Here is a 13,402-nt window from a genome sequence, read left to right on the forward strand (position 1 = left end):
CACAATGCAATATACAGATCATGGTTTACAGAATTGTACATTTGAACCCATTTTAGTAACCAGCGTCACCTAATTTTAATGAAATTTTTAAAAACTTATATGCAGAAAGGATTGTGTCACCACTGCTCTGCATGCTCGCAGAGGGGAGGCCATGCTGCTTAAATCCAGAAACGGCTCGAAGTGCTTGGAGCTGAAGAGAATCGCTTGGTTTTCTGCCCCCTGTTGAAAATGGCATGGGTCAGTTGGGGGCTGACGTGAGGCAGTGCTAATGTGTGAGGACAAGGTCTGCTGTCGCTACGCACCTCCCTATGAAATGCTGTCAGCGTTTGGAGGCGCCCAGTGGCTGTACAAACGCGAGGTCTGTTAACTGATTTTTAGTTCAGATGGAGGTGAACAGCTGCCTAGTGATACAGAGACCTGTCGATCTAGCTCCTGCAGACTAGGGGTTGTACCCTGAGCTCAGCCCTACTGAGCTCACTTTTCCTTGGGTGGGGGGTGTGTATGTGTGGTAATCCATCTGTCCCCGCTCCCTCCCTTCCCATCCTCTCTCCCTCCCTGGTCTTTCTTCCTTTCATTCTACCTCTTTCCCTTCCTTGTTAGCGCTCATTCTGATTTCTGGATTTCTCTTTAATTTGCACGAGGAAAATCTAACGGAGCCGGCTTGACATTTAAGTTCTTAAAGCTGAAGCGTGTTTATCGGAACACAGTAGTTGAAAATATGGAAACAGCTTAGCCTTCCCTTTCCCCTCTTCTCCATTTCCTCATTGCTGAGATCAGGGGACTTCTCATGGGTTGGTAGGACTGTTGCTTTGATGCAGAAACAGTGGATGCGAACAGTGGTCCGATGAGGCAAGATCCCCAGAATAGATACTGAAGAGAAGGGTTAAGTTTTAGCTGATGTTTAAAAGCCCTGAAGAGATGCCCAACCCGGCTTGGCCTAAGAATTTATCAGTAATTCCCTTCTAGACTTAAAATGGGGACCGGCCAATATATGGTCACGTTCTCCCTTGGTCAAGTTGATTGGCCTCCTGACTCTTCTGAAGCCTCCTCGTTCTCGTTTGCCCAGTACGTGCCCTGCTTATGCCCGGGGTCTGTGGGCTTTACCGATCCTTTCTCCCAAACCTTTTCTAACACAAGAACCCTCGACCCTCCCCCATGACTCCTGTCGAATCTGCCCAGCTTTTGCTTATGTCTAAGGTATCTTTAGTTCCAGCTGACTTAAAACATGTCATTAAGGACACAAAATATATTATCTAGGAGATGAAAAATTTCTCAGATTATTTTATCCCATCACAATCAATTTATTCTCCAAGATATGATAGTTTCTAACACTGTATGACCTAAAAGGAGCATATTGAATGTCCCAAAGTGATCCTATAAATATAACTTATTATCTAGGTTGAGTCTAAGAAAAGGAAAGCTGATTGCCTTTAGTCATGGAGACTGAGACCGGAAGTGTGATTGTGTGTAAAATACCAAGAGTAGCAAATTCCAGGGCGACTGACAAAGATCTGAGCTGCCTCATGCTGCTGACTTTTAAAATATCCCATATATGCGTTTGCAGGTCCCCCGATGTCTGATTTGTAACCTCCTCAGAATAATTTATTGGAAAAAGATGCTCCCTGTTTAAAATTTCAACTCTGTGAGATGGCCAGACTCTCTTATCACCTCTTTAGAGACAGCCCTCTGCCACAAAAACTGGTTGAAAAATCTCGTCAGATCCAGAAAGTATTTGCTTTGGGGCCTGGGGGTCAGGAGGCGTTATGTTGAGAGACTTGCCCAGTTGCCACTTGCTGTTCAGAGATAAGAGCTAACCTCAGAGAAGGCGCTAGGTTGGCTCAATCTACTAAGTTCCAAGGAGCAGGATTTACTTATAGCATTACTCCCATGTGCAAAAAATTATCAATTTTAAAGTTGCCTACTTGACTGTACATACCCTGATGTGATTTTTAGAATTGCAAGGGTAAAAGGAGGTGTAGTGGGAAAGGAAGATGCACGTCTGAGTTGAAGTCAAGCTCTATTCCTTATACTCCTTTCTTGGGGCTTCGGTTCCTTTGAAGAATTGAACTACACAGGTCTCTAAGATTCTTCCAGAGTCTAGTAGTGGATGATTCTCGCTTCGCTCCAGCTTTGCCAGCTGGCTTGGGGCAGGACAAGAAGGTTTTTTATCTTTTCTCAGCCCAGTTTTCTTTCTGCTTATTATACTAATTCCTTTATGTGCTTCAAAACCCTAGGTTAAAATAAACTTCTAGCCAATTCCCACTAAAATCTTTCTCATACAAGGTTTACTAGTACCTCTGAGGCAGGAACCACAATGCCAATACCTGGTAAACTCCCACTGCAAAAACTTTGCAAACTCTCATAGTAAAAGATAGCTGTTAAAAAAAAAAAAGAAAAAGACTGTAATTGAAAGTCTTGTGATAATCGTATGTATTGATCTCTGCATTCGTTTTCACCATATGTAATATTTTCTTTTTTAGAATGAGATATTCGTGAGCAATTATCTTTGATAGAGAGTCCCATTAAAACTGTGTCATCTTTAAGAATTTTTGGAGTATATATTTTCCATGCTGATTCAAGCACTTCGTGAGTCCTTGACAAATATTTAACATGTGAGAGATTTTATGTATTTTTAAAGTAAAAGAGTCTGAACTTATTTATAGCAAACATCGTTCAAGAGCAAATATGTATCCATGGAATACTTTCTGAAGAATATCATTTTCTTCCTTTGTGGTTCTGTTGCATGCCATTAGGTAGCAAATTTTAGATGCTAATAAATATCAGTTGCTTAATGGAAGGCAGTTTCTAGTCATTGACAAGTTAACTTCCTGAAGGAGAACCCCACAAGCTGCATATCCCTTCCTCAGCTGTACTCACCCAAGCAACTTTGAGCAAGATTTTTTTTGTTGTTAATTTACCAGGGGCCACTGCACTTTGGTACTGGGTACATGGCTAAAATCCCAGTTCTGCCCTCAAAGGGCCCGGCATCAGGTGAAGAATGATCAAACCGACAGTTACAGTGCCCGGGTTGGGCGTGCTGTGGTGGAGGCAGGCACAGCGACGTGATGACAACGCTGTCTAACACGAAAGGCAGCCTTCCCCACGACCCCAGCTTCAGGAAAACGACAACTGGCCTGAATTTGTAAGAGTGAATATCATTCTGCCTTTATTTTTGTGATTCGGTGGTGGTGGTTCTACTTTTGGACAGTGGCAGGGATTCGAGGAGGAGGCAGAAGGGGGTGTGTGTCCAGATGCACACTTAGGTTTTCTCATTTGTACCCCCCTACTTCAGGCCAGTATTTAGCTCAGGTAGCATGTGTGGGGCAGCTTGGCCTGTCTTGCAACACTGCAGGCAGACACATACATCAAAGGGGCCCACTGCATCCCCAGGGACACCGGTCCTGGCAGCTTTCCTTTGGCTCCGTCGTCAGGGTCTCCTGGCCCACTGTGCTTCCTTTAGGTGTAGTCCCCTTATAGGAGCCAAGGAAATGGAAGCTTCCTGCTGGAAGCCAAAATAACGTGAAAGAGCAGGACCGGAAGCGCCACGTGAGGCGAGCCACCTGCCAGAAGGGCACCCACAGCACACTGCCATTGCTGTTGCACGAGGACCGGAATTCTAAAGCGGGGCTCAGCTCACTGATTGGCATGTGGTACCAGCTGACTTAGATCCTCCCTCCGTGCCAGCTGCCGGAATGTGTCACTAACAAGAACTCGTGTTTGCTGCTGCCAGAGGGACTCTGCCATATCTGTCCGTCAGATTTAAAAATAATCAAAATGTTTTCCTCTCAGGTGTTTAACCAGAAAGATGGAGGGAGGCTGGCAAATGATGACGACCCAAGGAAAAGCAGGAGCCCAGTTCTGTCCCTCCAGGCTCTTAGGGCGAGGGCGCCGAGCGTTTCTGGCCGTGGATCAGAGAAGAGCATGCTTCTTCGTCGGCCCTTCGCCCCCTCACCTGCTAGCCCCCCGAGGCCTGACCGCAGGGCAGAGGAGCTGTTTCCGTGCTTCACAGCAGGCAGAACAAATGCCCGGATGCAGTTCCCCCAGCCCCAGCTTCACACCCCAAACATCCCCGCTTTGGACCCCCACATTTCGGCCTTCCCAGGAAGTCCCATGCATATATTTGTAAGGCAAATGAGTGAATTAATGTTAATCTGCGCCCTTTCAGTTCAGTCCGGCTGGTTTCCTTCTCTGTTCCTCACCCTCAGGGGTCAGTATTTACCTCAATAAGTCACGAGACTATTTCCAAAGTCATGATGCAACATTTCTCTGGGACCGAAGGCATCAGGGCAACAGTGCCCTTGCTTTCGCCGTCTCCTGGCTCTCATGACCTGCCCTCCCTCCAGGCCTTTGAAGCCCAAGGGGGCTCTGGACAGGACTGGGCTGTGGGAAGCAGCGGTCCTCCGCCTTAAGCCAGCCGTAGACCCTGAAGCACTTCCAGGCCCGCAGCCCCCACATTTGAGCCCTGGGAATGGAGAGGAGTTTAGTTAGCCTTAGAGGAGGTGAGGCTGGAAGGAGAGACCCCGTTAGAAGGTAGCAGCAGCCCCAGCCAAAGATGACAACTGCCCGATCCTAGGCAGAGGACAGATTCAAGAGGGGCTCAGTGGAGAACAAAGGGGACTTTGTGGCCGATTGGCAGTGAAGATAGGAGACAGGCCGTGGCCCAGGTAATTCCAGGATTTGTGGCTGGGGAGATTGTAGGGCCGTTGATTGAAACAGGGAACAGAAAAGGAGGAAGTGGGAGGGGAAGGGGATGATGAGTTCAGTTTCGATCCCATTGAGTTTGAGCTGCCTGTGGCACAGCCCTGTGAAAAGTCAGTAATGCGAAAAAGAATCCTCGCACCCGCAAATACATTTATTTCATTCGGATGCTCCAAAGACCCATTTCTGTGGGCTCCAGATCTCTAGGCATCTAGCTCTGTGGGAGGACACCCCAGAATATCCCGGAGCAGCACCTCCGTGCCGTGCGTGAACACGTGCCCAGTGGACGAGCACCCCGAGAGCAACACTGATTTATTTAACATGAATTCCAAACGTGTGAAATAGGATGGGCCCCGTGTTCATTTCTGAGTTTTAGGGTTCACGCGTGTGCTTCTGCTTTGCATTCTCTCTGTGGTTTCTAACCCACCTAGGATTGGGTCTTTGACTTTGTCGTCTCTTGAATTCTGACTCGCTCCAAAGGCCGAAGAGCGTGGCCACGGTTCCCTGTCACTTCTGATTGTTAAAGCTACTTCCCACCTTGGCCGTTCCGACCCCTGCTGACCTGGTTCTCTGGCCATCTGCAGTCTCTCAGTGCCATTTACGTCTTCGCATATTAGAATAAAGTATTACGCTGTGTTTGCAGCCACACGCCTCTGGGAAAGCGGATCGTTTCTCCGCCGCGTTCCCTTGCTGTGCCCTTGGTGTTTCTGAGCTGTCCTCTTTAAGCACCGAAGCAATTAGTTTGGAGAAGGCTGATTCTTCAGGGTCCAGTGCTCGCCTGCCTTTCATTTGCTGAAGCTGTATTTTAATGAAGTTGTTTCATCTTTGTTGCCAAACACTAGAATTTTGCTGCTTCAATTCTAATTATCTCGACTGGCAAATGCTATGTTTTATTAGAACTCCCAGGGGCTCTGTTTATTAAATGTTCATACACTATGGCGTTAGGCGCACAAATTAGGTCAGCAGTGCTTATCAGTGGGTTATGGATGAAGGAGTTAAACATTTTCACCATAATATTAAAGTGCAGTGAGGGGGCCTTCCGTGGCTTTGTGGGGTGTCAGTGATGCCTTCTTAGCTTCTTCCTCTCTCATCAGCCAGGGCTAACTCCACGAGTTTGAATAATGTGGCTATTCACGGCGGCTCTAGTATGTATTTTCGTTCTTTGGGATAAAAAGCTCATTTTTTTTTTCTTTCTTTCTGTAGTTGTCTAATACCTACGTCTTTCCTCCTGGGTGGTATGTCTTACAGCATAGTTACATGTAGTAAGGGCTCCTGTGAAGCTGGGCGATCCCAGGGTGGTGGCACAGGGCAATGCACGTTGTGTCATGAAAGGAGGGAGGGCGACATCACAACAGAAGTCCCCAAACAATTTCTCTGCTTCTTTCCATCTGCACTCTCAAGTGGCGCCTCCCAAAATATGCCTCCTGAATAACCCCATGAATCCTTGGGAGGTGGTGTCTAACCTGGGCGTGTGGACTGGCCTGCTGGCTCTGACCCCCCTCCCTCCTCTTTCCTGCTCGGAGTCTGGCCGCCAGGCAGCGCTGCGTGGTGATTAGGGGCGTGGCTTCGGCCACGCCACCGACTGAATCCCAGCTTCACCATTGAAGAGCTGGGCGATCCTTGGCAAGTTATATTTCACCTCGCTAACCTGTGTCCTTATCTGTAAAAAGGAGAGATCTGTGGCCGTTTCAGTGTTTTTGTGAGGACGAAATGAGATGATACAGGTGAAGTGCTTGGGGTACACGCCATGGCACATAACAGTAGCACATCCATGAATTGTCACTAGTGCCTTGCCCCATCTCAGCCCACATGGCTGCTCCGCCCCTGCCTGCCAAGATCAGCACAGAAGCCGCTGGTGCCTGGGCCTCGGCCTGTGCCAAAGGCCCTGTTGCAGGTCATTGTCACTTGTTTCCGTCTCTCCTCACACTGCTTTCCTGGCACGTTTGGGATGCCTGTGGCATGGACTCCTTGCTTTATGAGCCATGGGGAGTAAAGAAAAAAAAAAATCAGGATTTTACCTAGCCTTCTGTTACACTTCCTTCCCTCCCGGGGACTCGGGCGTACCTTGGGGGAGGGACTGTCCTAGAGGCACATCTCATGAGGACACAGCCTTCCATCAGAATCGCACGCCCACCCCCACGCCCGCGACTCTGGCTCGTGGTCTTTGGACCAAACCCGTCGTTTCCTTTGCCCTTCACACCAGTTTTCCACGTGTGCCCGAGAAGCACTGTGGTCCCACATATTCATGTTCATGTTGTCTCCCTTCGTATAATTATCTACTCCGACTTTAAGGAGTAAATGTGGTGGTTTCCGATGCTTAATTTTCCCCTGTAGGCTAGTGTGGTTGTGAACAGCAAGAACAAACTGATTAAAATTGCTGAGACGAATGGAATAACTCAGTGTGATAGAAGTTAATAGAAGTGTCCTAAATTCATATTTACACCTTCTCAACTGCCCTTCGCATGCATTTAGCAGTCTTTCTGCGGGGAAATTACAATCCAGGCCACCGCAGGAGCAGCCCCAGATCCCCTGGCGAACCGCGTCGTCCTCCGGGACAGGAGCAGGGACTGTGCTGTGCCCCGCACCCACCAACATACACCACAGAAGAAGTGTGTGTACCTACAAGGGGAAGAGTACATAAATATAATTCAGTAATATAATTCTTATAAGCACTTCTTTATCTTGAACAAAGTTCACAGTCTATGGATGGTTTGAAAACCAACAACAAAGAAGCTAAACAAATGTTTTAAAAAACTTTTTAAATTTTTTAGTTACAGGTGACAGCATAGTGTTAGACATTTATATAACTTATGCAGTGATCCTTCCGATAACTGCATGACACCATGCAGTTATTAGAATATTATCGACTGTATTCCTTATGCTGCACTTTACATCCCCATGACTATTTTTATAACTGGCAATTTGTACTTTTTAATCGTTTCTCCTTTTTCACCCCCGCCCCGCTTGCATCTCACCCCCAATCTGGTGACTATCTAAGGCTATTGAAAAGGAACCATTTCTCTCAGTCTGGTTGCAAGATTGTTGGTCTCCTTTTTATTCCTGTATGAAATATTTTGTGCTGAGTCCTCCCAAGAGGCTTCTGACAACCAGAGTAGTGGGGGCTTCTGACAACCGGGGGTACCTTAGCTGTGCGCCCCTCTGCAGAACGAGCAGTGGGGCTGGCAAGGCCTTCATTCTGCGGTGCTCTAGGACCCTCAGGTCAGGAATCTCAGAACCTGGTTGGCTGGGCTGCGATGCTGACTTAGTGTTCAGGGGGTGGTACAGATTTGAAAAGCTGGCTTTTGTATTAAAATAAATGCCTCCGTCAACTAAGTGGCACTCGCGCTGTGAGCACAAGGAAAAACTGAAGTTTGGCCAAGAGCATCAAGGTGTATTTAATCATTAAAATTATGCGTATCAAAGGAACCATGGATATGTCTCCAGTAAGATTGACCTATATTTGCTTACAGACTGGTCTTTGAACAAAGAGTGGTATGTGTTATTTTACTGAATGGGACCAAAAAAAGATTTATTAGCTTCTCTTTTCTTCACACGAATAGGTTTCCTATGTATCGTTAGTTACTTTATCATGAGTAACATGTCATGTCTTGTTGGTGCTTATTAATCACCCTTTCCTTCCAACCAAAGGTAAGAATAATTAGATGAAATTGGTGGCAGACCATCGCTTCCACATTAATCTTGAGCTGATGTCGGTGAAACAGTCGAGCATTAATATCCACTCTTAAGTGTGTGTTTCTAAAGAAAGTTAGAAATTTTTAGGCATCTGTATTTGGAAAGCAAACCCCTCATCTTGCATCAAGCAAAGCCAGAGGGTAAGACACAAAATCAAGTGGCTCCATGAGTGGGAGGTACATGTCTGTTGACAGCAGCTTCAGAGACAGAGGCAGTGCTGTCTTTGTGAACTCTGGGAACTGTGTGTCCATGAGGGGACATCCCAGCTGCTCTGCTGCTTGTCCTCACTCTGAGACTTGGGTTAGCGGAGCCTCTACCATCTGGCCATTACTGGTCACCAGGGCAGAGGGCAAAACAGGACACTGAAGGCAACAATGTCCCTTAAAGCTTCTGGCCAAAGGAGTTTAATTGGCCAAAGCAGGTGTCATGGTCAGCTCTAATTACAGGTGGGCATTAGCATTCTCGAACATCTTCACAAATCTTCTTCGAACCTGTTAACACCACCTTTTTCACTGTCTCCTGCTTTCTTGATCAGACTCACCAAAGCTTCGTCTACTTTATTGGTCTTTCCAAGGAACCAGCTTTCCATTTTAATGATCGATGTACATTTTTGGCTCTGAGTTATTACAAATGGACACAAATTTCCCACTTTTTTTTTTTTTTTTTTTACCATAGCATTTGTTGCCTTCTAAGGCATTATACAGTATACTTACTTACTTATGCCTGTTTGTTTCCTATTTCTGTGAAGACAGGGATCCTAATTCAAGTGCCTAGAACAGTGCCTGGTACATAATAGCTATTAATTATTTGTTGTGTAAACTAATAAATATGATATAATTTTTTTTAAAAATAGAGCAAACTATGTACTTTTCTGTGCGTGCGCGTGCGTGTGCGTGCGTGCGTGCATACGCGCGTACGCGAAAGGCTGGGGTAGCAGAATGAACAGGAAGAGTCCTGGGTGGAGGCTACTGATTGTTCCTTTTTAGGGTGGGACTAGTTATTAACAGTGGTCAAGGGCCAGGGCCAAGGTTAGAGTGAGGCAGGCTAGACGCCTTGCAGCACTCACTTCTCGTGAGCGCTGGCATTTCACTGACCTTTCTTCTTGTCCCCTATGCGTATGGCTTGCCTTACTCTAGTCCCAGAGCTTAGACATGCTCTTTATTTTGATGTTATTTGAAATTTCATAGTTTCAGTCATAATCTGTGTTGTTCGGAGGAATGAAAAAGGAAACTAAAGCAAGTTATTTTTGGGATCCCTTCAAAATTACAAAGACTTTTTTTTTTTTGTCTTTAAGATGAGAAATTAAGACTGAAGAATTATTTTCTTCATTTTCTTTAGGACCGGAGTTAATCCCTGCTCTATAATGTTGTGTTGGGGGAAAGCAAAAGTCACTCGTTTAGGTCTCAGGTGTAATTTATTACACCAAAGCAGTAATGCAGTAGGTCATAACCATCAATATATAAGAGGCTTATGTAGGACAATATCAGTACCACTTTACTCTCCAAATCGTAGGTCTACTTCTTTAAGTAGTGTTCTTTTGTGATCTCAAAATGACTGTCAGGTGTGTGGCCTCCTAAGTTTCATGTACTTTATTTCTGGTCACTCTGACTCTTTGGTCACCCACTTAAAGCACAGAGGCCTGTGTGATCGTCTCTCAGTCCATGGTCAGGGGACTGCGTACGGCAGCACTGTTGCTCTGAATGGTGCAGGCTGCCACCCAAGTCACTTAACTCACTGACGGGGAGTGCCTTGACGCAGAAGTGTGTGCTTCCTTAAAGTGCGAAGAGACGATCACGGGCCCTTGTGCAGAGAATGAAGGGCTACAGGCTACTGGATCATTTGTCTTTGCGATGTAATCGTTTTTCTGTAAAGTTGTGATGAAACTTGCAATCTGTTGCAGGAGCGTCAGGAGAACTTCCTGGGCAACACCACGCAGAGCGTGATTGCACTGCTCAGCAATCTGGTCTCCTGCAAAGATGCGAATGTGAAGCTACTCTGTGAACAAGGTAAGTGCTTCTTAGAGTTCGTCTTTGATTCTGTTGAGTTTTGCCTTTTTGTAAGTTTTCGCATTTTACGTAGTGGGAAATCAGGAAGTACTATTTAAAGTTGATCCATTAACATAGATGTTTAAATATCTACAAATAATAGTGTTACTAGCAAAATGGGGAAGTGTGGTTAGATTGTGATAGTTTCCCTACGTTAATTCGTTCTCTTTCATGGCACAAAGTCAGTAGGCACTGCTCAAAAGTAATAGACCGATAAGTAGAAGTATAAGGTAGTATTTAGATTTATTGCTGCTGATCGAAATAAGAACATATGTGGTCAAAAGCATCTTGTAAAATGAGATCTATTGGGTTGAGGGTGGCTTTACTTTACATCTTACGCTTGTCTGCAATCTTACAATTTAAAACAGCCTCCCCCATCATGAGCGTCCCCCACCAGCATGATACATTTGTTATCAACACTGAACCTACTTTGCCACATCATAATCACCCAAAGTCCATAGTTTACCTTAGAGTTCGCTCTTGGTGTTGTACATTCTGGGGGTTTGGAAAATGTATAATGACATATATTCATCATTATAATATTATACAGAGTATTTTCACTGCCCTAAAAATCCTCTGTGCTCTGCCTGTTAACCCCCAACGCCCACAACCCGTGATCTTTTTACTGTCTCCATAGTTTTGCCTTTTTCAGAATATCAAACAGTTGGAATCATACAGTATGTAGCCTTCTCAGATTGGCTTCTTTCACTTAGTAATATGCATTTAAGTTTCCTCCATGTCTTTTTATGGCATTTCTTTTTAGCACTGAATAATATTCCATTGTCTGGATGTACCACAGTTTATCCATTCTCTTGCTAAAGGATATTTTGGTTGCTTCTAAGCTTTGGCAGTTATGAATAAAGCTGCTATAAACATTTGTGTGTAAGTTTTTGTATGGACATGAATTTTGAATGCCTATTTGTAAATACCAAGTAGTATGATTGCTAATTTTATGCTAATCATTCAGTTTTATAAGAAATAACCAAATTGTCTTCTTTCAAAGTGGCTGTATCACTTTGCATTCCCACCAGCAAAGAACGAGTGTTCCTGTTGCTCCACATCCTCACCAGCATTTGCTGGTGTCAGTGTTCTGGATTTTGGCTGTTCTGATAAGTGTGTAGTGGTATCTCATTGTTTTCATTGATGTTTCCCTGGTGACATATGATGTGGAACATTTTTTCATATGCTTTTTTTGCCATCTGTATATTTTCTCTGGTGATGTCTATTAAGGTCTTTGGCTCATTTTTTAATTATGTTGTTTGCTTTCTTATAGTTGAGCTTATTTTTTTAAGTATCGTGGATAACAGTCCTTTATCAGATGTGTCTTTTGCAAATATTTTCTCCCAGTCTGTGATTGTCTTCTAATTCTCTTGGTACTGTCTTTTGCAGAGCAGAGTTTGAATTTTAATGAAATCCAGCTAATCAATTATTTCTTTCACAAACTCTGTTGTATCTAAAAGAGATTACCGTATCCAAGGTCATTTAGGTTTTCTCATATATTCTAGGGGTTTTATAGTTTTTCATTTTACAGTTAGGTCCGTGATCCATTCAAGTTAAATTTTGTGAGGTTTATAAGGTCTGTGACTAGATTATTATTATCATTTTGCATACTGATGCCCAGTTCCTGCACCATTTGTTCGAGAGACCACCTTTGTTCCATTGTGTTGCCACTGCTCCTTTGTCAGAGATCATTTGACTGTGTTCATGTGAACCTATTTCTGGGCTTTCTATTTTGTTCTGTTCATCTATCTGCCTTTTCTTTCACCAACACCGCACTGTCTTGATTACTGTAAATCTTGAAGTCAGGCATCATCAGCCCTCCAACTTTGATCTCTTTCAGTTGTTATCTATTCTGGACCTTTTGCTTTTCTATATAAACTTTAGAGTCATTTTGTCAATATCCATAAAATAACTTCTAGAATTTTGGTTGAGATCAGACTGAATCCCAAGGTGAGGCCAAATTGAGAATATTGTTTAAGACTTTATCAGGGCCTTAAACAATATATGCCTTATGCCTTTTTTCTTATTAAAGTTAGCTCTTCCCAGGTGTTTTCTTTTTTCTTGCTATTAGAAATAAGGAATTTTCTGCCAATATATCTTCCAATTATTTTTTAGTATGTGTTTGAAAGGTTTTGGTTTCTGTTTAACTTGTACATAAGTTAATTCTCTGATTACTTTTGATAGTAGTGGTATTTCAAATCATTCTCCTTAGTTTTCCAGTTATATAATAATAGCTATTATAAATAGTGATAGTCTTTCTTCCCAATTTTTATAATTCCACCTTTTCTTTTTTGAATTGCAAGATTCAAAGAGGATGAGATAGAAGATCTTGATATTACCTCAGAATCTTTTTTTGGTTCAGAAAGTACTCATGTATTTTTAATTTTATCTTTTGAAATCAAGAGTAAATAATGACTCGTCAAATGCTTTTTTTAGTATCTATGGAAATAATCAAATGATTTCTCTTTGATCCATGTAATAGATTATATTTAATAGATTATGTAATGTTAAACTATCCTAGTGATAGAGGTAGGAATCACACTTAATCATGACATATTATTTCTTAATTGCATTACTTAGTGTATTACTTAGTTCTCGCTAATATTTTTTTCAGGCTTTTTCATTGCTGTTCACAGTGTGATTAGTCTATAGTTTTGTTTCTTGTTGTTTTTGATGGAATGCCTTCTTTGCTAGATTTTGGTGTTAACACTAAATTGCTTCTTTGAAATAAAAAGGAAGTTTTTTCTTTTTCTGTGTTTCTGAAACAGTTCTAGACTCACTAAAATTACCTCCTTCTTAAAAGTTTGATAGAATTTCCTCTGGCTGGTACTGTTTCTTGGAGGTATAGTGGTGGTGGTCGTCGCTTGACACCTTTCTCTAGTTCTTCAATGATACATTTTGTCATCTCTTATAGAGTCAGTTTTAATAAATCGTATTTTCCTAGAAAGTTTTCATTTCATACACAC

At 43.5% G+C, this 13,402-nt stretch overlaps 1 protein-coding gene across 1 annotated transcript in view; it reads left to right on the forward strand.

Moving 5' to 3' along the window:
* ULK4 (unc-51 like kinase 4) overlaps nt 1–13,402 on the forward strand; it is a 406,030-nt gene that overhangs the window by 208,571 nt on the left and 184,057 nt on the right. The window contains exon 30 of the mRNA XM_023529030.1: nt 10,292–10,397. Coding sequence (XP_023384798.1) covers nt 10,292–10,397 — 106 coding nt within the window. The remainder of the gene's footprint in view (nt 1–10,291; nt 10,398–13,402) is intronic.

The sequence above is a fragment of the Pteropus vampyrus genome, unplaced genomic scaffold, assembly GCF_000151845.1.
Source record: "Pteropus vampyrus isolate Shadow unplaced genomic scaffold, Pvam_2.0 Scaffold35, whole genome shotgun sequence".
Taxonomy (NCBI): Eukaryota; Metazoa; Chordata; class Mammalia; order Chiroptera; family Pteropodidae; genus Pteropus; species Pteropus vampyrus.